The sequence below is a fragment of the Daucus carota genome, chromosome 7 (genome assembly GCF_001625215.2).
Source record: "Daucus carota subsp. sativus chromosome 7, DH1 v3.0, whole genome shotgun sequence".
NCBI lineage: Eukaryota > Viridiplantae > Streptophyta > Magnoliopsida > Apiales > Apiaceae > Daucus > Daucus carota.
The window spans coordinates 4,557,030-4,582,876 of record NC_030387.2 but is presented as its reverse complement, the minus strand read 5'-3'; the positions used below and the strand labels follow the sequence as shown (position 1 = coordinate 4,582,876).

At 36.1% G+C, this 25,847-nt stretch overlaps 5 protein-coding genes, 1 long non-coding RNA gene and 2 pseudogenes across 7 annotated transcripts; all 8 read left to right on the top strand.

The window, feature by feature from the left end:
• The first annotated feature begins 164 nt into the window (after nt 1-164).
• Nucleotides 165-1,639, top strand: LOC108193659 (uncharacterized). Its single transcript, XM_017360411.2, has 2 exons — nt 165-506; nt 585-1,639. Exons 1-2 carry the CDS (start codon nt 190-192, stop codon nt 1,453-1,455), a joined length of 1,188 nt encoding a protein of 395 aa, XP_017215900.1. The 5' UTR covers nt 165-189; the 3' UTR covers nt 1,456-1,639.
• Nucleotides 1,640-2,778: 1,139 nt separating this feature from the next.
• Nucleotides 2,779-4,316, top strand: LOC108193660 (uncharacterized; annotated as a pseudogene).
• Nucleotides 4,317-5,384: 1,068 nt separating this feature from the next.
• Nucleotides 5,385-7,001, top strand: LOC108195410 (uncharacterized). 2 transcript variants are annotated; one of them, XM_017362369.2, is made up of 2 exons: nt 5,385-5,785; nt 5,917-7,001. In XM_017362369.2, the coding sequence occupies exons 1-2, from the start codon at nt 5,469-5,471 to the stop codon at nt 6,731-6,733; spliced, it is 1,134 nt and encodes a 377-aa protein (XP_017217858.2). In that variant the 5' UTR covers nt 5,385-5,468; the 3' UTR covers nt 6,734-7,001. The 2 variants fall into 2 exon arrangements, with proteins under 2 accessions (XP_017217858.2, XP_017217857.2); XM_017362368.2 differs by having other exon boundaries at nt 5,387-5,785; nt 5,863-7,001.
• Nucleotides 7,002-8,701: 1,700 nt separating this feature from the next.
• Nucleotides 8,702-10,473, top strand: LOC108195568 (uncharacterized). The gene is made up of 2 exons (XR_010285496.1): nt 8,702-9,224; nt 9,342-10,473. It is a non-coding gene; the product is annotated as an uncharacterized LOC108195568 (long non-coding RNA).
• Nucleotides 10,474-13,397: 2,924 nt separating this feature from the next.
• Nucleotides 13,398-14,988, top strand: LOC108194514 (uncharacterized). The gene is made up of 2 exons (XM_064081769.1): nt 13,398-13,779; nt 13,854-14,988. Exons 1-2 carry the CDS (start codon nt 13,466-13,468, stop codon nt 14,713-14,715), a joined length of 1,176 nt encoding a protein of 391 aa, XP_063937839.1. The 5' UTR covers nt 13,398-13,465; the 3' UTR covers nt 14,716-14,988.
• Nucleotides 14,989-16,154: 1,166 nt separating this feature from the next.
• Nucleotides 16,155-17,733, top strand: LOC108194513 (uncharacterized). The gene is made up of 2 exons (XM_017361474.2): nt 16,155-16,492; nt 16,582-17,733. The coding sequence occupies exons 1-2, from the start codon at nt 16,191-16,193 to the stop codon at nt 17,444-17,446; spliced, it is 1,167 nt and encodes a 388-aa protein (XP_017216963.2). The 5' UTR covers nt 16,155-16,190; the 3' UTR covers nt 17,447-17,733.
• A 748-nt stretch (nt 17,734-18,481) lies between these two features.
• On the top strand, nt 18,482-20,014 carry LOC108195405 (uncharacterized). Its single transcript, XM_017362364.2, has 2 exons — nt 18,482-18,864; nt 18,956-20,014. The coding sequence occupies exons 1-2, from the start codon at nt 18,548-18,550 to the stop codon at nt 19,824-19,826; spliced, it is 1,188 nt and encodes a 395-aa protein (XP_017217853.1). The 5' UTR covers nt 18,482-18,547; the 3' UTR covers nt 19,827-20,014.
• A 1,084-nt stretch (nt 20,015-21,098) lies between these two features.
• Nucleotides 21,099-22,719, top strand: LOC108194456 (uncharacterized; annotated as a pseudogene).
• The last annotated feature ends 3,128 nt before the right edge of the window (nt 22,720-25,847 follow it).

Sequence of the window (25,847 nt, the reverse complement as noted above, 5' to 3'; positions counted from 1 at the left end):
TTATGCATATTATCATTAGACTAGTTAAAAACTATTTGAAAGATGTATAAACATCAAGTCAAAAAAGGCAACAGAAATATGATTAACTTGTTGTACTTGTCCAAGTAATTTGAATTGAATAATCTTCCTGTACAAACTATATATATAGCAGAATACTAAAGAATCCCAAAAAAGACTCAAGGAGTAACAATGTATGTGACCAGGCCTCTCTCTCAATACAGAAATAATCCAGAATCTCTCTTATTACCACCTCAAGGTCCACATTCAGGTTATTTAGTAATCCAAGATGAAGAATCTGAGACTTACTCTTGCTTCGGATTGTGCAAAAACCGGAACCTTCTTGATTTGCCGTTCCCTCAGAACAAAATTTTAACTACTATATATTCAACAGGTGGTGGAGAAACCCAACAGACTTATTTACATGATGCTATCTTTTTCCCTGTTTTGAATCAACCTTTGTCCAGTAATCGGTACTACGTGATTGAGCCACATGGAAAACGTAAAGGGTAAGTGTAGAGATCAGGAAAATTATTATCTATATATTCGTTTGGACATTTGTTAATCCATGTGCTTTTATTTTTTAGGATGGCCCATGCTTGTTCAAAGGAAGAAGACAAGACTACTTGCTGTTTCGGCAGATATATTAAAGATGTGAAGCCAAGACCATTTGACTCTCATGACATATATCAGCAATTTGAGATTGCTAATTATGAAAGTGCATGCATTCAAAAGGGTTATTTCAATGCCAAATCTGTAGCACAGGAGGCTTTCCCTCCTGACTTTCTAAGGAGAAAAGGATGGCGAATTAGCACCAAAACTCCTAAAAACTACACACTAGGTGAGGCTCTGGGGATTGACTCTGCTCTTCGTGCACGCCTTCCTAGCTGGAACTTTCCATTGTCCCACAAGAGTTCAAAAGCAGTCGTGGTAGGAAAATGGTACAGCCCTTTCATATTCATTAAAGATGGAACGTCGACACCAAGAGATCAAATGGAAAATTCAGTGTTTTATGAGATGACACTTCAGCAAAGATGGGAGAAAATATTTGAGTGTGACTATACTGATCAGGGCAATGTCGTAATGGTAGATGCTGTTGTTCCCAGAGAATCTGTATTGGTTGGAGGCAGGGAGGCTGTGTGGAATAATAAGAACGTGGTTGATAACATTATATGGTTTAAGAGTTTTGGGAGCCAAGTAGAAGAAGTAAGTGTAGGATTGAGTTCAGAAATTGTGGAGAGAATGAAATGGGAAGAAGAAAGAGTTGGATGGGCTGGTGGGGATGAAAGAGAAGTGAGGGTAAATAGAGTGGAAGAGTTCAGAGGAGATGCCGAAGGATGGAAGAAGTTTGGATGCTATGTTTTGGTGGAGAGCTTTGTATTGAAAAGAATGGATGGAAGTGTGGTCATGACTTATGATTTTAAGCATACTCATCAAATCAAATGCATGTGGGAGTAAAATATATTTGGTTTCATAAATTTATTTCTAGGGTTAAAGTTTTGGTTATGTGTTGTGAATTGGTGAATTTTGTTAGTTTCTTCATTTGATGTGTAAGTGTTAAAGTGCAAGTGATATTTAGCTTAAATTTGTATATTGTGCAGAACTGTTTGGTTGCAATATAAACTATTTTATAATAGTAGTACTAATGGTGTACAACTAATGTTATAAACTATGTACTGTATTTCTTTAGCATCGTTTGATTTCCATGAAGGGGTCTTTAGACTAGTTCCGGTTCCTAACTTCATTGAAAAGGGTTGGGGTCAGGTCCCATAGATTTCCAAGGTCTCAACAAGGACTTCCGTTTAATGATTCTGCATATTGCCTTGCTCTGCACTTGAAATATAGGTATTTTCTGGTATTCTTATTGTTTACAGAATGAAACTGAGATCAGAATAATCATTTTTACTGCTTCAGCCAGCCATTATCTAGAGAAACTGAGAAAGAATAATTAGTAGAATCCTTCACTAATAAAGAGAATAACATTATTAGTTATATACATCACATCACATAATACTAATAAAAACTCTGAAAACAGAAGAGTCTATTTACGTATGTGACCAGGCTCCTCTCGTGCTAATAAAGAAGATCCCGAATCTCTCTAATTACCACCTGTGGATCTAAATTCAGGTCACCTGGTAATCCAAAATATGCAAGAGTAACTACCTAAAAACCCTTCTATTTCCTCAGAACAAGATTTTAACTATTCATACTCCAGCCCAAAATTTTGATTTTACTTCCATGCCTTTATTTTTGTTCCTGTGCTCAATCAATCATTATCACGTAGGAGGTAATTTGCAATTGAGCTCGGCAGGCAATTTTGGATTTGGAAGACTCACCCCTTTCATGTTCATCAAGGACGGAACATTGGTGTGTCTCAGCTGAGAAGAATGTGGTGACAAGGCTATGTGGTTTCCACTCATCGTGCTACATAATAAGAACTTATTATTGTGCTGATATAATACAATACTAGATGTCTGTTTTCCAGTGTGTACTTGTTTTATAACGAAATACCTAAGCAATTACTTTCAGATGTGCATTCATTTAGAAAATTTAGATTAGTCAGCCTGAGGGAATCGTCCTAGAAATCATCTAGCTGAAATATCAAACAACCATTTATAAATTATTTTTTTTATTTTAATACTCTTGCAGAATCTTTGGGAATCATCCACGAAATATCATCAGATTAGTCAAAAACTATGTGAAAGATATATAAACACAAAAATACTTTAACTTGTTGTACTTTTACAAGCAATCAGAATTGAATAACTTTCTTATAAGACCTGTGATATCTCAGTTAGATAGAAGTCAACTGATCAGAATTATCCGAAAAGAGTAACCATGTATGTGACCAGGCTCCTCTCTCACTACAGACACAATCCAGAATCTCTCTCAATACCTCCTCAGGGTCCAAACTCAGGTTATTTAGTAATCCAAGATGAAGAATCTGAGATTTACTCTTGCTTCGGATTGTGCAAAAACCGTATCCTTATTGATCTGCCCTTCCCTCAGAACTAAATTTTAACTACTATACATTCTTCAGGTGCTGGAGAACACCGACATACTTCTTACCATGATGCCACCTTTGTTCCTGTTCTAAATCAACCCTTGTCCAGTAAACGGTACTATGTGATTGAGCCCCATGGAAAACGTAAAGGGTAAGTGTAAAAATCAAGAAAATTATTCTCTATACATTTGGTCGGACATGTGTTAATCCATTTTCTATTATATTTTAGGATGGCATATGCTTGTTCCAAGGAAGAAGACATGACTACTTGCTGTTTCTGCAGATGTGTTAAAGACGTAAAGCCAAGACCATTTGACCCTCTAGAAATATATCAGCAATTTGAGATTGCTAATTGTGATTCTGCATGCAGTCAAAGGGGTACTTTCTATACCAAATCTGTAACACATGATGCTTTCCCTCCTGGCTTTTTGAGGACAAAAGGATGGCAGATTAGCACCAAAACTCCGAAAAACTACACACTAGGTGAGGCTCTGGGGATTGACTCTGCTCTTCGTGCACACCTTCCCAGCTTGAATTTTCCATTGTCCCACAAGAGTTCAAAAGCTGTCGTGGTAGGAAAATGGTACAGCCCTTTCATATTCATTAAAGATGGAACGTAGACACCAAGAGATCAAATGGAAAATTCAATGTTTTATGAGATGACACTTGAGCAAAGGTGGGAGAAAATATTTGAGTGTGACTATACTGATCAGGGCAATGTTGTAATGGTAGATGCTGTTGTTCCCAGAGAATCTGTATTGGTTGGAGGCAGGGAGGCTGTGTGGAATAAAAAGAATGTGGTTGATAACGCTATATGGTTTAAGAGTTTCGGGAGCCAAGGAGAAGAAGTAAGTGTAGGATTGAGTTTAGAGATTGTGGAGAGAATGAAATGGGAAGAAGAAAGAGTTGGATGGGCTGGTGGGGATGAAAGAGAAGTGAGGGTAAATAGAGTGGAAGAGTTCAGAGGAGATGCCGAAGGATGGAAGAAGTTTGGATGCTATGTTTTGGTGGAGAGCTTTGTATTGAAAAGAATGGATGGAAGTGTGGTCATGACTTATGATTTTAAGCATACTCATCAAATCAAATGCATGTGGGAGTAAAATATATCTGATTTCATAAATTTATTTCTAGGGTTCAAGTTTTGGTTATGTGTTGTGAATTGGTGAATTTTGTTAGTTTCTTCATTTGATGTGTAAGTGTTAAAGTGCAAGTGATATTTAGCTTAAATTTGTATAATGTGCAGAACTGTTTGGTTGCAATATAAACTATTTTATAATAGTAGTACTAATGGTGTACAACTAATGTTATAAACTATGTACTGTATTTCTTTAGCATCGTTTGATTTCCATGAAGAGGTCTTTAGACTAGTTCCGGTTCCTAACTTCATTGAAAAGGGTTGGGGTCAGGTCCCATAGATTTCCAAGGTCTCAACAAGGACTTCCGTTTAATGATTCTGCATATTCCCTTGCTCTGCACTTGAAATATAGGTATTTTCTGGTATTCTTATTGTTTACAGAATGAAACTGAGATCAGAATAGTCATTTTTACTGCTTCAGCCAGCCATTATCTAGAGAAAGAATAATTAGTAGAATCCTTCACTAATAAAGAGAATAACTTTATTAGTTATATACATCACATAATACTAATAAAAACTCTGAAAACAGAAGAGTCTATTTACGTATGTGACCAGGCTCCTCCCGTGCTAATAAAGAAGATCCCGAATCTCTCTAATTACCACCTGTGGATCTAAATTCAGGTCACCTGGTAATCCAAAATATGCAAGAGTAACTACCTAAAAACCCTTCTATTTCCTCAGAACAAGATTTTAACTATTCATACTTCAGCCCAAAATTTTGATTTTACTTCCATGCCTTTATTTTTGTTCCTGTGCTCAATCAATCATTATCACGTAGGAGGTACTTTGCAATTGAGCTCGGCAGGCAATTCTGAATTTGGAAGACTCACCCCTTTCATGTTCATCAAGGACGGAACATTGGTGTGTCTCAGCTGAGAAGAATGTGGTGACAAGGCTATGTGGTTTCCACTCATCGTGCTACATAATAAGAACTTATCACTGTGCTGATATAATACAATAATAGATGTCTGTTTTCCAGTGTGTACTTGTTTTATAATGAAATACCTAAGCAATTACTTTCAGATGTGCATTCATTTAAAAAATTTAGATTAGTCAGCCTGAGGGAATCGTCCTAGAAATCATCTAGCTGAAATATCAAACAACCATTTATAAATTATTTTTTTTATTTTAATACTCTTGCAAAATCTTTGGGAATCATCCACGATATATCATCAGATTAGTCAAAAACTATGTGAAAGATATATAAACACAAAAATACTTTAACTTGTTGTACTTTTACAAGCAATCAGAATTGAATAACTTTCTTATAAGACCTGTGATATCTCAGTTAGATAGAACTCAGCTGATCAGAATTATCCGAAAAGAGTAACCATGTATGTGACCAGGCTCCTCTCTCATTACAGAAACAATCCAGAATTTCTCTCATTACCTCTTCAGGGTCCAAACTCAGGTTATTTAGTAATCCAAGATGAAGAATCTGAGATTTACTCTTGCTTCGGATTGTGCAAAAACCGTATCCTTATTGATCTGCCCTTCCCTCAGAACAAAATTTTAACTACTATACATTCTTCCGGTGCTGGAGAACACCGACATACTTCTTACCAAGATGCCACCTTTGTTCCTGTTCTAAATCAACCCTTGTCCAGTAAGCGGTACTATGTGATTGAGACCCATGGAAAACGTAAAGGGTAAGTGTTCAAATCAAGAAATTATTCTCTATACATTTGGTCGGACATGTGTTAATCCATTTTCTTTTATATTTTAGGATGGCATATGCTTGTTCCAAGGAAGAAGACATGACCACTTGCTGTTTCTGCAGATGTGTTAAAGACGTAAAGCCAAGACCATTTGACCCTCAAGACGTATATCAGCAATTTGAGATTGCTAATTGTGATTCTGCATGCAGTCAAAGGGGTACTTTCTATACCAAATCTGTAACACAGGATGCTTTCCCTCCTGGCTTTTTAAGGACAAAAGGATGGCAGATTAGCACCAAAACTCCGAAAAACTACACACTAGGTGAGGCTCTAGGGATTGACTCTGCTCTTCGTGCACACCTTCCTAGCTTGAATTTTCCATTGTCCCACAAGAGTTCAAAAGCTGTCGTGGTAGGGAAATGGTATTGCCCTTTCATATTCATTAAAGATGGAACGTCAACACCAAGAGATCAAATGGCAAATTCAATGTTTTATGAGATGACACTTGAGCAAAGGTGGGAGAAAATATTTGAGTTTGACTATACTGATCATGGCAACGTCGTAATGGTAGATGCTGTTGTTCCAAGAGAATCTGTATTGGTTGGAGGCAGGGAGGCTGTGTGGAATAAAAAAAACGTGGTTGGTAACACTATATGGTTTAAGAGTTTCGGGAGCCAAGGAGAAGATGCAAGTGTAGGATTGAGTTTGGAGATTGTGGAGAGAATGAAATGGGAAGAGGAAAGAGTTGGATGGGCTGGTGGGGATGAAAGAGAAGTGAGGGTAAATAGAGTGGAAGAGTTCAGAGGAGATGCCGAAGGATGGAAGAAGTTTGGATGCTATGTTTTGGTGGAGAGCTTTGTATTGAAAAGAATGAATGGAAGTGTGGTCATGACTTATGATTTTATGCATACTCATCAAATCAAATGCACGTGGGAGTAAAATATATCTGGTTTCATAAATTTATTTCTAGAGGTTAAGTTTTGGTTATGTGTTGTGAATTGGTGAATTCTGTTAGTTTCTTCATATGATGTGTAAGAGTTGAAGTGCAAGTGATATTTATTTGAGGCACTGTGTTGCTGAAATTTGTATGATGTGCAGAAATGTTTGGTTGCAGAATTATCTATTTGATAAGAGAAGTACTAATGGTGTTCTTGTAGAATCTGTTGTAAGTTTATGGTGAGTACAAGAATGACGTTTTCTTATTGAACTGAGATCATGCATCCTGATTTTTTTTACGCGCAGGGATTTTGAATTGCTTAAAATGTTTTATCCTAGCCTTCACAAAAGGCTACATTAATTCTGAAAAAATCCACATGATCCTTACCTCGAATATAATTAATTTATTGTTTTCTGGAATGAACTCCATACATAGAATTATGAGTTGAACTCATAATCAACAAGTGAATCAGCTTGGAAAGAGCAACTCCTAACATCAAACACATATATACATACTGGCAAAAGTATTAATAAATCAGCATAGCCTTTGTGGACTTTGAATTAGTTACCAGGTTTGATTTTAGAAACAGGCTACAGTCATTCAGAAAACATACACACCATAATATATCAAAATTCTTAGCTCATTTTCAACGAATTAGGCTCTGATCAAGGTTACTCTTTTTACATTAACATGGACTTCATCTCGAATTATGAGTTGAACTCCTTTGATAACCTTTATAAATAGTATTACTATATAGCCAACTCATTTATACAGGTTCTTCAATCTGTAATTTTATCCGAGTCTTAACAAATAATGAATGTTTTACACTAATTTCTGCTTTGGTAATTTTGCTTAATCACGATTCACGATTCAGTTTGAGTTGAATTTGAATTTTGTTAAACCTAAACTGAATCAGCTGTAGCTCATGACGCTTTCTCTCCATACCTTTTGAGGGTAAAAGTATGGAATATTAGCACTAAAAATCCAGAAAACTATATACTAGGTATCCTGTAGGGCTTGATTATATTTCTCGTGCACGCCTTCTTGACTTGAACTTTTTTACTTTTCAATGTACATTAAGAGGTGTTTAAGCTAGATAAGAAATCAGATGTCAATTCAATGTTTTGCTTGAGCAACAATGGGAAAAGATATTTTGTGTGCGATGATATTGATCATGCAAGGCAATGTTGTAATGTTCGATGATGTAGTTAAATGAGAACTCGTATTCATTGGAGCTGGCAGGGAGGCTGCTTGGGATGCAAGACATCGTTTAGAGGATGAATTCCAAAGAAAAGAGAGTTGGATGGGTTGTAAAAGAATCTAATGGTAGTGAGGGTTAATAGATTAGAGGTGTTTGGAGGATGTGCTGAAGGATGGAGAAATTCTGGGTGCTATATTCTGGTGGAGAGGCTCTGGTGATAACTTGTGATTTCAAGCAAACTCATTAACGCAAGTGCAGGTGGGAGTGAAAGATTATATTCCAGGGTTCTGTGTGACAGATCTTTCTTGAGGCCGTCGGCTTAATGTTTTCCTTTTTCTTAATTTCACTGTGTTACGTAATCCCTTATTCATAGTGATGTATAAGGCCTCTGTTGATAGGAGACGCCAACAGAATGACACATTGTTTAGCCAAAATAACTGTCTTAAGAGACTGGTTCCCTGTTGCTTGATCCAAGTATCTTGCGACTTGACAATTAGTACTCTCTACTCTATAATGTTTTGTTTTTGGAATGAATTTATTCCTTGCAGAAAAAAAAAAGATATAAGGGGTCAAATGAAATGGTGCACTACACCCTTTAGCTACCCTTGAAGAGCCAAACAGGCAACAATTCCTAATTATCTCCAACTAAAGATGAAGTCAACAGCTGTGTCATCCTTATCTGTAAGTTCTAGTTTAGTTCTCTTGTGTAGACCTGAAGAAATTATCTTGAAAAGTCTTCTTGCTGGTTTGTACAAGTAAGTATAAAAAATTTATGATGTTGTGTTTGTACTTAAATTGTTACTATTTACAAAAGCATATACTCAGAAAGATTATATGTTTGACATTCAATTTGATATAGAAAGGGTAACTTGTGTAGCTGTGCAATGAGCAATCTGTATTGACTAAATCTTCTTGTTCAGCCAATTTATATATATATGCTATCTTAGGTAACACTTATGTGAAAGACTATAAGAGAAGAGCAATATGTACATAACCAGACCTGTGTCTCACTTCAGAAGTCATCCGGAGTCTCTTTCATTGCCTCCTGAAGGTCCAAATTCAGGTTATTTAGTCATCCAAGATATAGAGCCTGAAGAGATTGTTAGTTGCTTCGGATTGAGTAAAGATAAGGGCGATATTCATCTGCCTTTCCCTCAGAACATCAAATTGACTACTGCATATTATACAGGCGAAGATACTTTTTACGACAATCTTGCCTTTTTTCCTGTTCTCAATCAACCATTGTCCAGAAACTTGTACTATGTGATAGAATCACATAAAAAGCGTAAAGGGTATATAACAAAACCAATAATATTGATCTTTAATTTTTGCAGAAAAGGTATTCCATTTTTGTGATGTCGATTAAATATTATGCTCTCATTTGTTGATCCGCGCCCTCTTATTTTCAGGAAGGCATATGCTTGTTCCAAGGAAGAAGATGTGACTACTTGTTGTTTTTGCAGTCAGGTTCATGATGTAGAGCCAAGAACATTAGATCCTGATGACATATATCAGCAATTTGAAATTGTTGATGATCACCACGAGGGTAGTTTCTATGCCAAATCCGTGGCTCATAATGGTATCCCTCCATACTTATTGAGAAAGGAAGGATGGACTGTTCAATATGAAACTTCTAAAGAATATGTAATAGGTGAGGCTTTCCAATACGAGTTCACAAGCCGTTGTGGTAGGAAAATGGTACTGTCCTTTCATGTTTATCAAAGATGGTATGTGGACGCCAAGTGATCAGATGACAAATTCAATAATTTATGAGATGATACTTGAGCAAAGATGGGAACAGATATTTGAGCGCGACAATGTTGATCATGGGAATGTGGTAATGGTTGATGCAGTAGTTCTAAGAGAAGTTGTGTCGGTTGGAGGCAGGGAGGCTGTGTGGTATGAGAAGAATGCGGTTGACTATAAAACTATATGGTTTGCGAGTTTGGGGAGAGAAGAGGTGAGTGTAGGATTGAGGATTGAGATATTCGAGAGAATGAAATGGGAGGAAGAAAGAGTTGGATGGGTTGGTAATGAAGAAAGGGTGGTGAGAGTGAATAGAGTGGTGGAGTTTGCAGGAGGTGCTCAAGGCTGGAGGAAGCTGAGATGCTATGTCTTGGTGGAGAGGTTTGTGCTAAAGAGAATGGATGGAAGTTTGGTTATGACTTACGATTTTAAGCACACTCATCAACTCAACTGCATGTGGGACTAAAAACTATGTGTGTTTCCCTATGTTTGATTTATCTCCCTGAGTTATCAGTTATCCCCATATCTACAAACAAATTCATATTTTATTTTGCTAATTGATTACACACGAACATGCCAGGAGAACTCCCGCAAGAGAGACAAGAGCTCAACCACCGCACCAACCTTTGTTGGCAACAAAGCAAAGCCATATTTTATTCACTATTTTATTTCTTTTTCTTTTTGCCTATGTAAAAATGGTGTAAAATGACTGTATGTTTTTTGTTATCAAGGGTCCTGGAGTTTGAATTTTTATAATCATTTTCAGATAGTGGAGGATATGAAGTTTTCGACTAATTTTCTAATCTAAGTTTTCTTTGTAAAATACTATGGTACTTGCTCTTTTTTTTTTATCCAATATTTTAACCGAAACAGAAACAAAAACAATCAAATTGAGTTTAAATCGAAAATATATGATTCCAGTTCCCGTTAACCAAAAAAACCGAACCAAAACCAATCCAATCTCGACCCTAATAGATATGCTATCAGAGAACTTGTAACAAGTGAACAATATAGCCAAAATTGTTGCAATGATGTTTCCTTCATTCCTGTTCTTAATCAACCATTATCCAGTAACCGTTACTACGTGATTGAGTGAGATGGAAAGCATAAAGGGTAAGTGTTAGAATCATCAAAGTTGATAAATATCTGCTTGTGTTGATCAATTTGCTTCTATTTTTATTTTACAGGATGGCATATGCTTGTTCGACCGAAGAAGACGAGGTCACTTGCTGTTTCTGCAGACATGTTAAAGATGTAGAACCAAGACCATCAGCACTTTGAGATTGCTAATTATATATCTGGAAGTAGTGTTTTTGCCAGTGTGGTTCCTAATGCTTTTCCTCCATACTTTTTGAGGAGAAAAGGATGAAGCATGCATATTAGAACTCCAAAAAACTATGTACTAGGTGAGAATGCATATTACTCTTTCTTTGGCACTGGATTATTTGCCGTTTAAATTATAGTGATCAATTTTGGATGCTATGTTTTAGTAGTGAGGCTTGTGTGAAATTAAGTTTGGTCTTATATTGTGATTTCCAGCACTTAAACTCATCAACTAAGTGCTTCTGGGGATGAATTCGGTTAGTTTCTTCATAAAATTTGTAAGTTTGTATTATTTAGAAATGTTTGGTTGTAATATTATTGTTTAATTAAAGTACTACTGGTGTGCTTATAGAACCTACTGTTTATAGTGAGTTAAAGAATAACGTTTTCCTTATATGCTGAGATTGTGCATCCTTGTTCTTTCTACGCTCAAAGTCAGTTTTAGCCGATTATAACTAACTTCACAAAAAAAATCTACATAGTGTTCGTGGACTTTGAATTGGTTAACAGGTTTGATTCATTTAGAAAAGATCAGCACCGTCGTATTTCAAAATACATATCTAATCAGCTCAGTTTCAACTTTCAACGTACTAGGCTCTGATCAAGGTTACTCTTAATACATTAACATGGGCTTATATCTCAGTATTTATGAGTTGAACCCATAATTGACAAGTGAGTCAAATCTAACTTCTTTGGTAACCTCTAAGTATTGCACTTTCTTCAATCTGTAATTTTATCCGAGTCTTAACAAATAATGAAAGTTTTATACTAATTTCTGCTTTGGTGATTTTGCTTAATCACAATTCATTTTGAGTTGAATTTAATTTTGGTTAAACCTAAACTGAATCAGCTGTAGCTCATGAAGCTTTCTCTCCATACTTTTTTAGGGTAAAATTATGGAATATGAGCACTAAAACTCCAAGAAACTATACACCAGGTAAACTATTGGGCTTGATTTTATTCCTCGTGCACGCCTTCCTGACTTGAACTTTATACTTTCAAATGTACCTTAAGAGGTGTTTAAGGCAGATAAGAAATCAGATTTTGAATTCAATGTTTTTGCTTGAGCAGAAATGGGAGCAGATATTTGAGCTTGACGATATTGATCATGGCAATGTTGTAATGGATGATGCTGTTGTTAAATGAGAAGTCGTATTGGTGAGGCAGGGAGGCCGTGAGAAGAAAGTGGTTGATATTATATGGTCTAAGAGTCTTACGAACCAAGGAGAACTAAGTGTAGGTTTGAGTTTAGACATCTTAGAGAGAATGGAAAGGCAGGAAGAGACTGTTTAGACTATGGCCTTTAGATACTGTCAAAGAGTCACACAGGCCACAATAGCCCTATTATATACATATAAAGAAGAAGTCAGCAGCTTGTCATGCTTATTCTAGTACAGTGGTGCAAACCTGTGGAATTGTCTCGAAAATGCTGCTTGCTATTTTATACGATCGAGTATCAGAAAAGTATGTAGTACTTGCAAAGCTGAGCTGATTTGGACATATATTCAACCAAAGGGAACCCTCCAACAGCCAACTTATTGTCTTCTGTATAAAAATTCATGTAAAAATATGTCTGAAATTTAATCCAAGATCGAAAGGGTTAACTTACGTAGCTGTGCAATGAGCAATCTGTGGTAGATCCAAGACCATTAGATCCTGATGATATATATCAGCAATTTGAAATGGCTAATCACTTATCCGAGGGTAGTTTTATACCAGATCTTTGGCTCATAATGGTATCCCTCCATACTTATTGAGGAGGGAAGGATGGAGTGTTCAGAATAAAAACTCCCACAAATTATATACTAGGTGAGGCTTTAGGGCTTGACACTGCTCTTCGTGCCCGCCCTCCTGATTTAAGCTTTCCATTGTCCCGTATGAGTTCAAAAGCTGTTGTGAGTGTAAATTTTCCAGTATAAATTAACAAATTTGTAATTTTTATTAGATTTATATAATTTTCTATCTGATATATCTTCATTGTACAGTATCTGGTTTTTCTTGAAAATTATGTAGCTATTTTGTTTTCTTGCCCAAGTGAATTTATATATCAAGTCTGTGTTCTTCATTCATAGCCTCTGCAGTTTGTATATTACTCAAAATGTAATATTGTCCTGTATGTTGAGAAGTTGGTCTGTGTCTGAATGACCACTGTACAGTTGTATCATGGACCTTAGCAAACTGGCAACCTCATTGTTTGTTTTTGAAAGAGCCAAATGTATATTTAAATTCCAGTGATACAAGCCTCTCGGTTTCGGACAAACATATATTCAACCAAAAGGAACCATCCAACATCTCAATGGCATATAAGGAACCTGTCAGCCTATAGGAATGAGCCGGCCTGAAATTTAATTCAAGATAGATCGAGTATATAGAAAAGTATATAATTCGGGTTCGAGCCTATAGCTCTACCCTAATAAATAGACTATCTGAGAGCTGAGGTGTACCTGTACCTGAAAATTTAACAATGTATGTCACAAGGTCTCTCTCTCACTACAGAAATAATCCAGAATCCCTTTCATTACCTCCGGAGGGTCCAAATTTAGGTTATTTAGTCATCCGAGATGAAGAACCTACTACTTACTCTTGCTTTGGGTTGTGCAAACGCGGGTACCCTGTTACTTTGCCTTTCTCTCAAAACAAAAACTTGACAACAATGTTTATATCAGGTGGAGAATATAGCCAAATTTATTACAATGATGTTTCCTTCATTCCTGTTCTTAATCAATCACTATCCAGTAATCGTTACTACGTGATTGAGCGAGATGGAAAGGATAAAGGGTAAGTGTTAGAATCATCAAAGTTGATAAATATTTGCTTGTGTCGATCAATTTGCATCTATTTTTATTTTACAGGATGGCATATGCTTGTTCGACCGAAGAGGACAAGGTTACTTGCTGTTTCTGCAGACATGTTCAAGATGTAAAACCAAGACCGTTTGATCCTCATGACACATTTCAGCACTTTGAGATTGCTAATTTTATATCTGGAAGTAATTTTGTTGCCAAATCTGTGGTTCCTAATGCTTTTCCTCCACACTTTTTGAGGAGAAAAGGATGGAACGTGCATATTAAAACTCCAAAAAACTATGTATTAGGTGAGGCTTCAGGGCTTGACACTACTCTTCACGCACGCCTTCCTGACTTGAGCTTTCCATTGTCCCGCAAGAGTTCCAAAGCTGTTGTTGTAGGGAAATGGTATTCCCCTTTCATGTTCATAAAAGATGGAACATCAACATCAAGAGATCAGATGGAAAATTCAATGTTTTATGAGATGACACTTGAGCAAAGATGGGATCAGATATTTGAGCGCGACAATATTGATGATGGCAAAGTTGCAATGGTTGATGCAGTTGTTCAAACAGAGATTGTATTGGTTGGAGGAAGAGAGGCTGTGTGGAATAAAATGAATGTGGTTGATAACACTGTACGGTTTAAGAGTTTCAGGAGCCAAGGTGAAAAAGAGGTAAGTGTGGGATTGAGTTTGGAGATTGTTGAGAGAATGAAATGGGAGGAAGAAAGAGTCGGATGGGTTGGTGGAGATGAAGGAAAAGTGAGGGTTAATAGAGTTGAAGAGTTTGGAGGAGGTGCTGAAGGGTGGAAGAAGTTTGGATGCTATGTATTGGTGGAGAGCTTTGTATTGAAAAGGATGGACGGAAGTTTGGTTATGACTTGTGATTTTAAGCATTGTCATCAGATCAAGTGCTTGTGGTACTAAATTATGTCCGTCACTGATGTGTTCTTTCTTTGGCACTGGATTGTTTGCCGTTTAAAATATAGTGAAGAAGTTCGGATGCTATGTTCTAGTTGTGAGGCTTGTGTGAACTTAAGTTTGGTCAGATATTTTGATTTCCAGCACTTAAACTCATCAACTAAGTGCTTCTGGGAATGAATTCTGTTAGTTTCTTCAAAAATTTGTAATTTTATATGGAAATGTTTGGTTGTAATATTATTGTTTAATTAAAGAAGTACTGCTGGTGTGCTTATAGAACCTGTTATAGTTTATAGTGAGTACAAGAATAACGTTTTCCTTATATGCTGAGATTGTGCATCCTCTATGATTCTACGCTCAAAGTCAGTTTTAGCCGATAATAACTAACTTAACAAAAAAAAATCTACATAGATTTCGGGGACTTTAAAATTAGTTAACAGGTTTGATTCATCGTGTTGTGAGTGTAAATTTTCCAGTATAAAATCACAAATTTGTAATTTTCATTAAATTTTTATCATCTTTTGTCTGATATATCTTCATTGTATCTCGTTTTTCTTGAAAATTATGTAGCTATTTTTGTTTTCTTGCCCAAGTGAATTTATATATCAAGTCTGCGTTCTTCATTCATAGCCTCTGCAGTTTGTATATTACTCAAAATGTAATCTTGTCCTGTATGTTGAGAAGTTGGTCTGTCTGAATGACCACTGTACAGTTGTATCATGGACCTTAGCAAACTGGCAACCTCATTGTTTGTTTTTGAAAGAGCCAAATGTATATTCAACTTCCAGCGATACAAGCCTCTCGGATTAGGACAAACATATATTCAACCAAAACTCCAAAAGGAACCATCCAAACTCTCAATGTCCTAGTCGACTAATCTCTTCTCATGATCCTTCGACTAAATTCATGCTCACTGTCCTATTCGTAAAGTTGAATTCACTGTCCTAGTCGACTAATCTCTTCTCATGATCATATTCTCACTGTCCTATTCTCACTATCCTAGTCAACTAATCTCTTCTCATGATCCTTCGACTAATGTCCTAGTGACTAATATTTTTTTATGCCTCTTTTGGTTCGTGTGTGTGTCTTTTTCATTCTGAAGTATTGCAGAGTTCCAAAAATGTCGTAGCCACTGAGGAAAAATCTATAATGTTGCACTTACATTGTTACTATTTACAAAGCTGAGCTAATTAGGACATGCAAATATAATATGATATATTCAGCCAAAGCCAGAGGGAACCATCCAACATCCAAGTAATTAGTAATTAGGAGAGAACTTAGGAAACAAATACAAGTTACAGCAACACACAGCCTATAGGAATGAGCCGGCCTGACATTTAATTCATGATAGATCGAGTAATTGTCTTCATGTAGTTGTGAGCAATATATATTGAATAAATCTTCTTCAGCCAATCTGTATATATGTTAGTATCTTAGGTAACACTCTAATGTGAAATACTACTAGCTAGAAAAGAGCAACTATGTACATGACCAGGCCTATCTCTCACTATAGAAGTTATCCTGAGTTTCTTTCATTACCTCCTGATGGTCCAAATTCAGGTTATTTGGTCATCCAAGATATAGAGCCTGAGGAAATTGTTACTTGCTTCATATTGAGTCAGGGCTATAATCGTCTGCCTTTCCCTCAGAACATCAACTTGACCACTAAGTATCATTCAGGCGAGAATACATACCACGCACATTATGCCTTTTTTCCTGTTCTCAATCAACCATTGTCCACAAACCAGTATTATGTGATTAATACTCATAAAAGGGATAAAGGGTAGGTATTGAAATCAATAAAATTGATCTTAGTCATGTTGATCAGATATTGATTTTGTCATGTGTTGATCCGTGTTCTTTTATTTTCAGGAAGGCATATTGTTGTTCAAAGGAAGAAGATGTGTTTACTTGTTGTTTCTGCAGACATGGTGCTGATGTAGAGCCACGACCATTAGATCCTGATAACATATATCAGCAATTTGAAATTGTTGATGATGCATCCGAGGGTAGTTTCTATGCCAAATCTGTGGCTCATAATGGTGTCCCTCCATGGTTATTGAGGAGGGGAGGATGGACTGTTCAAACTAAAAATTCCAGTTCCACAAAGTATATATTAGGTGAGGCTTTAGGGCTTGACACTGCTCTTCCTGGACGCCTTCCTGATTTAAGCTTTCCACTGTCTCGTATGAGTTCAGAAGCTGTTGTGATAGGTAAGTGGTACTGTCCATTCATGTTCATCAGAGATGGTACGTTGACAGCAAGGGATCAGATGGAAAATTCAAGATTTTATGAGATGACACTTGAGCAAAGATGGGAACAGATATTTGAGTGCAACAATAATGATCACAGCAATGTTGTAATGGTTGATGCAGTCGTTCAGAGAGAAGTTGTATTGGTTGGAGACAGGGAGGCTGTGTGGGATGAGAAGAATGTGGTTGATAAAACTATAAGGTTTACGAGTTTTGGGACCACAGGAGAAGAAGTAAGTGTAGGATTGAGGTTAGAGATTGTTGAGAGGATGAAATGGGAGGAAGAAAGAGGTGGATGGCTTTGTGGAGATGAAAGGGTGGTGACAGTTGATAAAGTGGAGGAGTTTGGAGGAGGTGCTGAAGGATGGAGGAAATTAAGATGCTATGTCTTGGTGGAGAGGTTTGTGTTGAAGAGAACCGATGGAAGTTTAGTTATGACTTATGATTTTAAGCACACTCATGAACTCAACTGCACGTGGGAATAAATTTATTCGTGTTTTTCCTTGTTTGATTTAGCTCAAGCACTCCCTTGTTTGCTGTATATTTGATAGTTCATGTTCCTAACAAGTGTTTGCTGTAACATTACAAGCTGCGCTGTAAATTTTAGTTCCTGACGTGATTGTAGGAGGAACCGGCTTTATACAGACGAACCAATTTACAGTGGCTTGGTATGTTACAGCAAATATTTATCAGGGGACTTTGGAGCCTTTATGTGTTTAAAAGTGTTTTAGTTGTACTGTATAAATGTTGTAAAATGACTGTGTTTGTTTTACATGGGTTTGTACTAACTTGGACTGCAAGTTCTTCTTCATGTACTGCAGAACATTGTGTTCTGCAGTGCTTCAACTAGCATAGAACGTTGTCACCCAAATCAGACCTAAAAGATACACGACAGTTCAACTGAATTCCCCTTGAAATTCAAATACATACAATAATGATCATGACAATGTCATAATGGTTGAGGCAGTTGTTCAAATAGAAGTTGTATTGGTTGAAGGCAGGGAGGCTGCATGGGATGAGAAGAATGTGGTGGATAACACTATAATGTTTACGACTTATGGGAGCAGAGGAGAAGAAGTAAGTGTAGGATTCAGTTTAGAGATCGTCGAGAGAATGAAATGGGAGGAAGAAAGAGTCGGATGGGTCAGTGTGGTTAAGAGTTATGATTTCAAGCATACTCATCAAATCAGGTGCATGCCTGTTGGATTAAATTCTATCAGGTTTCTCATTTGATATATAAGAGATAGCGTAATTGATCTTTCTTTGGAGCCTTATCTTCCAAGGAATCTTCTTCTAGCTAAAATATCTAACAATATCAGAATATTTAAAGCTACATCACAAAGTCTTCTGTTGATATTTCAAAATAATATCTCAGCATTTGTTTTTCAATGAACGAGTCGCATATTTTGGTTTATTTGATAGAGACATAGTATACCAAGTAAATAATTTAACATAGAAATGATTTACTTGTTATACTTGTCCAAGCAATCTGAATTGAAAAATCTTCTCTAAAAAATTATATATAGACATGTGATATTTCTGGTAGAACTCTGCAGAACAGAATTACTAGAAAGCTAGGAGTAACCATGTATGTGACTAGGCGTCTCTCTCAATACATAAATTATCCAGAATATCTCTCGATACCACCCCAAGGTCCAAATTCAGGTTATCTTGTAATCCAAGATGAAGAATCTGAGATTTACTATTGCTTTGGATTGTGCAAAAACCGGGAACTTATTGATCTGCCTTTTCCACAGAACAAAAACTTGACTACTAGATATTCATCAGGTACCGGAAAAAACAAACATACTTCTCACCATGACGTTACCTTTTTTCCTGTTCTTAATCAACCTTTGTCCAGTAACCGGTACTACGCGATTGAGCCACATGGAAAACATAAGGGGTAAGTGTTAAAATCAAGATATTTATGCTCTGTTTATTTAGTTGCTAATCAGATGTACGATCATTTGTTGATCTGTTGCTTCTATTTCCAGGAAGGCATATGCTTGTTCAACGGAAGAAGACATGATTACTTGCTGTTTCGCTGATGTAGTTAAAGATGTAAAGCCAAGACCATTTGACTCTCATGACATATATCAGCAATTTGAGATTGCTAATTATGAAACCGTATGCGATCAAGGGGGTAGTTTCTATGCCAAATCTGTGGCTCGGGATGCTTTCCCTCCTCACTTTCTAAGGAGAAAAGGTTGGGAAATCCAGACTAAAACCCCAAGAAACTACACACTAGGTGAGGCTCTGGGGACTGATTCTACTCTTCGTGCACTCCTTCCTGGCTTGAACTTTCCACTGTCCTCGAAGAGTTCAGAAGCTGTAGTGGTGGGGAAATGGTATTGCCCTTTCATGTTCATTAAAGAGGGAAGGTTGACGTCAAGAGATCAGATGGCAGACTCAATGTTTTATGAGATGACACTTGACAAAAGATGGGAGCAGATATTTGAACGCGAGATGATTGATCATGGCAATGTTGTAATAGTTGATGCAGTTGTTCAAAGAGAAGTTGTATTGGTTGGAGGCAGGGAAGCTGTGTGGGATGAGAAGAATGTGGTTGATAATGCTATATGGTTTATGAGTTTTGGGACTAATGGAGAAGAAGTTAGTGTAGGATTGAGTGTGGAAATTGTTGAAAGAATGAAATGGGAGGAAGAAAGAGCTGGATGGGTTGGTGGAGATGAAAGAGTGATGAGGGTTAATAGAGTGGAGGAGTTTGGAGGAAGCGTCGAAGGATGGAGGAAGTTGCGATGCTTTGTCTTGGTGGAGAGGTTTCTGTTGAAGAGAATGGATGGAAGTGTGGTAATGACTCGTGAATTTAAGCATACTCATCAACTCAAGTGCCTGTGGGAGTGAATTACGTTTGCCTGTTCTTTATTTCTTGTGTTATCTTTCTTTCTTTTTTTTTTATATAAGACAGTGTGTTATCTGTTAGTTATGTTTTGTAAAGAGAGATTTTCATTTCAGTCTTGGTTTTATGTATCAAAAAAGGAAATCTTGAGGTCATCCTCATCCTTCGATGAGGATACTCCAATGCACCAGCATCTTCTAATATTTCACTGTACACTACTTTTTAGTGGTTTGATTAGCATACCCGAAAATAGAGTATTCTGCAGACTCGCAAAAAAATACACAAATTACTTTGTTTGAGAATGAATTGATGCTAACTGACCTGCTATTATTGATATATGTAGTTTCTATCCTGTTCTCTAGTGTTACAAGACTGTTAGCCTCTATGTGCATACATCAGAAACCTTCACAGACCCTGATGCAGTAGCCTTGTTCCATAGGTCTCCAAGTAATTGCTCTCTTATTTGATGATCAGACATTCTCTTATTTAATAATCAGACAATCTGTTTGTGACCCTTTATATATGTGCATTGGTTAATGGTGAATTAATGAAATTAAGTAATTCTTGTTTTGATGTTAATGCCGAGGAATAATATCCGAAAGGTCTCTCATCGTCAAAGCACTTTATCATATATATTTGAGTGATTGCCACTTTGCACCCCTTATATTTAGGCGCTTTTTCGATTTGGTCTCAAACAATTTTTTTTGACAGTATGCACCCCTAAATTTGTTAACGAATAACGAAGGATATTCACTTTTAATGATGAAAAAACTTGAATGAAACGACATGTACAAGGTAGAGAGATTGGATGAGAAGAAAGCATTCCCTTGTTCTCACAACCTCATCAAACGACTAGCCCAAATTTTATGGAGAGCTAGTGCTTTCGAATATGTATGGTAGATTCTCCGCCTAATATAAGGTGGAATAACTTTTTATAAAAATATAAAAAAAATCTGTATCGACAATTGATATGCAGTTTTTGACGTATGTATGGAACTTGAATCTGAGACCTGACAGAACTTCATCGGTATTAAGTTCTTAAGATTCTAATTTGAATGTATTCATGACAGCCAGCATTAGCAGCCACTTGATTCAGCATAAAGACTTCTAAAAGTTTATGCAATATTTGATTGAGCTGTGAAATGGCAATGCTAAGTAATATTGAACTAGTCAAGATTTTTTTTATAAAAAAAATCTGTTAAAATGCCATTAGTCAACATCAAAGAGAATAACTAGGTTAAGATGTATAGAAGCAAGCAATCTCCGGTCATCATTTATCTGAGCAATGAGGCCAGAAAGTCTTTAGCTTGTATAGCGGAGAGCATGTAGTTTACAGAGCTGAGCAAACAAAAATGTCAACCTAAAGGAACCATCCAAGCAAGTCTTTGCTAAACACTTAAAATACAACAACTGGCATTCAATTTACCATAGAAAAGGGTAACTGGTGTTGTTGCAGCAAATAAAGCTAATTTAATCTTCTTGTTCTAAAAAATCTGTACACAAAACTGAGACTTGCTTCAAGAAAAGAGCAACCATGTACGTAACCAGGCCTCTCTCTCATTATCTGAATAATCCAGAAGATCTCTCATTACCTCCTGAGGGTCCAAATTCAGGTTATTTGGTAATCCAAGACGAAGAATCTGAGATTTTCTGCTGCTTCGGATTGTGGAAAGACCGGGACCTTGTTGATTTGCCTTTCCCTCAAAACAAGAACCTGACAACTAGATATACAGGCACCCACCATAGACAAGAACAACATACTTCTTACCATGATGTAACTTTTTTTCCTGTTCTTAATCAACCATTGTCAAGTAACCGGTACTACGCGATCAAGCCACATGGAAAGCACAAAGGGTATGTTCTAAATCATGAAAATTGAAATTTATTATAGTTAACATTATTTTTAAAGTTATATACAATAAGTATTTGCTAATGTGTTGATCCATTTGATTCTATTTCCAGGAAGGCATATGCTTCTTCGAAGGAAGAAGACATGACTACTTGCTGTTTCTGCAGTAGTGTTAGTGATGTAAAGCCAAGACCATTTGATCCCTCTGACACACACCAGCAATTTGAGATTGCTAATTATGAAACTGCATGCAATGAAGGGGGTGGATTTTATGCCAAGTCTGTAGCTCAGGATTCTTTCCCTCCACACTTTTTGAGGAGAAAAGGATGGAAAATTAACACCAAGACTCCAAAAAACTACACTCTAGGCGAGGCTCTAGGGCTCAACTCTAGTCTCCGTGCATGTCTTCCTGACTTGAGTTCAAAAGCTGTTGTGATAGGGAAATGGTATTGCCCTTTCATGTTCATTAAAGATGGAGCTAGCGTTAACTTCAAGAGATCAAATGACAAATTCAATGTTTTATGAGATGACACTTGAGCAAAGATGGGAACAGATATTTGAGTGCAACAATATGAATCATGGCAATGTTGTAATGGTTGACGCGGTTGTTCAAAGAGAAGTTATATTTGTTGGAGACAGGGAGGGAGAGCCAGATAAGAAGAATGTGGTTCACAATATTATAGAATTTAAGAGTTCTGGGAGTAAAGGAGAAGAAGTGAGCATAGGATTGAGTTCACAGATATTCGAAAGAATGAAATGGGAGGAAGAAAGGGCTGGATGGGTTGATGGAGGGGAAAGGGAAGTGAGAGTTAAAAGAGTTGAGGAGTTTGGAGGAAGTGTCGAAGGATGGAGGAAGTTTGGCTGCTATGTTTTGGTGGAGAGTTTCGTGTTGAAAAGAATGGACGGAAGTGTGGTCATGACTTATGATTTCAAGCACACTCAGCAACTCAAGTGCCTTTGGATGTGAAATTTTTTTAGTTTCTTCATTTCAATATTCAAGAGTTAAAGTCTAACTGATCCTTTCTAAAGACTGGTTTGTTTGTCATTTATTAATTGGCTTAGTGGCCTTTTAGCCCTCGAAGTATGGGTGGAAGTTCCGATGCGGCCTCGAAGTTTAAAAACGTACCTTTCGACCCTCAAATTATCTTTATCGTACCTTTTAGTCCTTTTTAAAAATACCGGTATAAATCGGGGGATAAACTTGACAATTCATATTCGGGGTGAAGTTTGGGCGTACCTTTTAACCCTTAAAGTATACATCTCATTCTTTTTAACCCCTAAAGAATACATTAAAATACATTAGATGTTCTTTTTAACCCTTAATGTTTAATGCCCCTTTTAACCCTCACGTGTGAAATGTCAACTTTGTCCACCCCGTTATATTCCGGTATACGCCATAAGGGCTAAAAGGTACGACAAAGATACTTTGAGGGTTGAAAGGTACGTTTTTAAACTTCGAGACCGCATCGGAACTTCCACCCATACTTCGAGGGCTAAAAGGTCATTAAGCCTTATTAATTTAGTTGTGTTATGTAAATCTTATATATTTTCAATTTCATTGTTTCATAATAATATCTATCTTTGCATTCTATTAAATTGTAGTTTGTTTGTCTGTGCACCTGTTTAATCAAAGCTTAATTAAATCCAAGGATGTTTAAAGTTATGGATAAATTCTTTACTATGTGTGATACTGAGGTCGATGCCTTGCACGGGTTTTAAACTAGTTACAGGAAACATCAACAAGTACTTTGCATAATTCAGTTTTATAATTTCTGTTCTAATGATCATGTGTGATGTACAAGGGACTGTTATATATCTCATACAGAAGATATGCTGGAAAAATAAAAATAAAGATGAATGTGAGTCATATAGATGAATGTTACATAGTATTAATATCTCATAATCACTTTCAGCAAACAAAAAATTAATATTAAAATGAATAGCTTGTTTTAACGTGTACAAGTTATCTGATTTGAAGTAATCTTCTTGTACAAACAACATATTTATGCTGTCTGGGGTAGCACTTAACTACGAATTACTAAAAAAGAAAACAATGTATGTGACCAGGCCTCTCTCTCAGTATAGTAGGAATCCAGAATCTCTTTCGTTACCTCCAGAGTGTCCAAATTCAGGTTATATAGTCATTCAAGACGAAGAATCTGAGATGTATTGTGTTATGTATTTTCTGTAACTATGTACAGATAATCTACTCAGTTGAATCAAAGGAGCAATCTTACCAGTGCACATGATAGTCTATCTATTCAGTTGAATCAGATGAGCAACCTTACCAGTCACATGATTGTCTATCTGTGCGGTGCAGGTCAAGATTCACTTCGGACTCTACAAAATTTCTGAAATTTAATCAAGAGTCTACTTTGAACGAGCCAACATGCCCAATTCTTTACAAAGAACAAAGAAGTCAGCAGCTGGTTCACATAAAACTTTACAATATATATATATATATATATATATATATATATATATATATATATGGAAACCGTTCACCAACCACAGTTGGTGAAATTAACTTATACAACCAACCCATCTGTAACCGTCCGAAAACGCAACCAATGGCAAGATGAACTAGACTTACGTCATATAATAGAGCGTATACGCCCTATTTTCCCTCGGACTCTTCTGCGGTGTTTACTTCTTCGCTGCTCACACATGCATCATCAAATCCCTCCATTCGATTGCACCGTGTCTAAATAATATAAATTTTAGTGTGACGTGCGTGCGCATAATGCATGCATGTGCACGTAAATTTGTTTTTCTTGGATTTAGATTAGAATGCGTTGTGCAATTAAGTTAACAGAGTATAAATATGATATATCATATATAACTGATTTTGAAAATAGAAAGTATAAATATATTACTGATCATTTAAGTAATGGAATATCTTAAATTAAATTTTTTGAAAGTTGAATTGAAAATAATATTAATTTTAAAAAAGTGGATATATAAATTAAAATAGATAAAATAGTTACAAGAATTTAATATTATTTTGTTTGCTAATATAAAAAAACAAAATATCTAAAAACAAATATGAATTATTGTACTTTAAACAAATAATATATATAACATGAAATATTAATAAATATAAATAAGATTAACTTAAAAAATGAGAATTAAATAAATTAATTGATTTTAAATTTTTTAGTGATATGTGTAATTATTGTGCATAATTTTATAATAATTTAAAATATACATTATTTTAAATAAAAAAAATTTCAAATATAAAAAAGACCTCCTGGGGATTTATCAGGCAAGATGTGCAGGACTTTAATGTGCAGGACTTTACTGTTTATACCGGAACACTTGGGACACATTTTTTGAAGCTCGCTTTTGAGATTATTAAGGCTTGTGACGCTGCATTCTCAAAGGATTCTTAAGACTTGTGACTCCGCTTCTCCCCACGCTGGGTACTCATTTTTTACTGTTCTTACGTTATATCATATAGCGTAAACGCTATATTATGTAGCTTAGTACTTTTTAATCCTAGCCGTTGCCTACTTAATGGATGGTTATAGATCAGTTGGACAAAATTAACTAGTTATCCACCTTTGGTTGTGGAACAGGGCCAATATATGTATATATATATATAAGAAAGTTCTATGTAGACTGGATTATTTGGAGACTGTAGATACCTAATCCTGGCCATCCAATCATTAAACATCCAACGACTGCATATTTTTTGTCCTGCACATTTGTTTTCTCTCCCTATCCTGTCCTGCACTTCTAAATCGGTGAACAACAAGCAGTACTTCTAAATCTTGCATAACATAAAATAATAATTCCATAATATTGATGTTCAATCACCGAAATCCTAACAAATAAAAATAATAATTGCATACAAAACAAAGATGTAGTTGGACACTGCTATGATTGGCACTGAACTCATTGTCATTATCCTGCAACGAATTGAATTTGTTGCAAGACAAAATAACACTTAGATATATCACAAATATGCGGGACAAATTGTTAATATTACATTACTAGAAATGCAGGACAAGAATAGTGTAAATTACAAACATAGTTTTGAATTAAAACTAAAAACAAGAAATGCAGGACAAGAATATTAATAATACATTACTAGAAATGCAGGACAAGAATAGTGTAAATTATTAATATTACAAAATTAGAAATGCAGGATAAGAAATGCAGGACAAAGAATATT

Coding starts and splice junctions, on each gene's coding strand:
- LOC108193659 (XM_017360411.2), top strand. CDS start 190: ATGTATGTGACCAGGCCTCTCTCTCAATACAGAAATAATCCAGAATCT. Junction 507..584: donor CCACATGGAAAACGTAAAGG/GTAAGTGTAGAG, acceptor TTTATTTTTTAG/GATGGCCCATGCTTGTTCAA.
- LOC108195410 (XM_017362368.2), top strand. CDS start 5,469: ATGTATGTGACCAGGCTCCTCTCTCATTACAGAAACAATCCAGAATTT. Junction 5,786..5,862: donor ACCCATGGAAAACGTAAAGG/GTAAGTGTTCAA, acceptor TTTATATTTTAG/GATGGCATATGCTTGTTCCA.
- LOC108194514 (XM_064081769.1), top strand. CDS start 13,466: ATGTATGTCACAAGGTCTCTCTCTCACTACAGAAATAATCCAGAATCC. Junction 13,780..13,853: donor CGAGATGGAAAGGATAAAGG/GTAAGTGTTAGA, acceptor TTTATTTTACAG/GATGGCATATGCTTGTTCGA.
- LOC108194513 (XM_017361474.2), top strand. CDS start 16,191: ATGTACATGACCAGGCCTATCTCTCACTATAGAAGTTATCCTGAGTTT. Junction 16,493..16,581: donor ACTCATAAAAGGGATAAAGG/GTAGGTATTGAA, acceptor TTTTATTTTCAG/GAAGGCATATTGTTGTTCAA.
- LOC108195405 (XM_017362364.2), top strand. CDS start 18,548: ATGTATGTGACTAGGCGTCTCTCTCAATACATAAATTATCCAGAATAT. Junction 18,865..18,955: donor CCACATGGAAAACATAAGGG/GTAAGTGTTAAA, acceptor TTCTATTTCCAG/GAAGGCATATGCTTGTTCAA.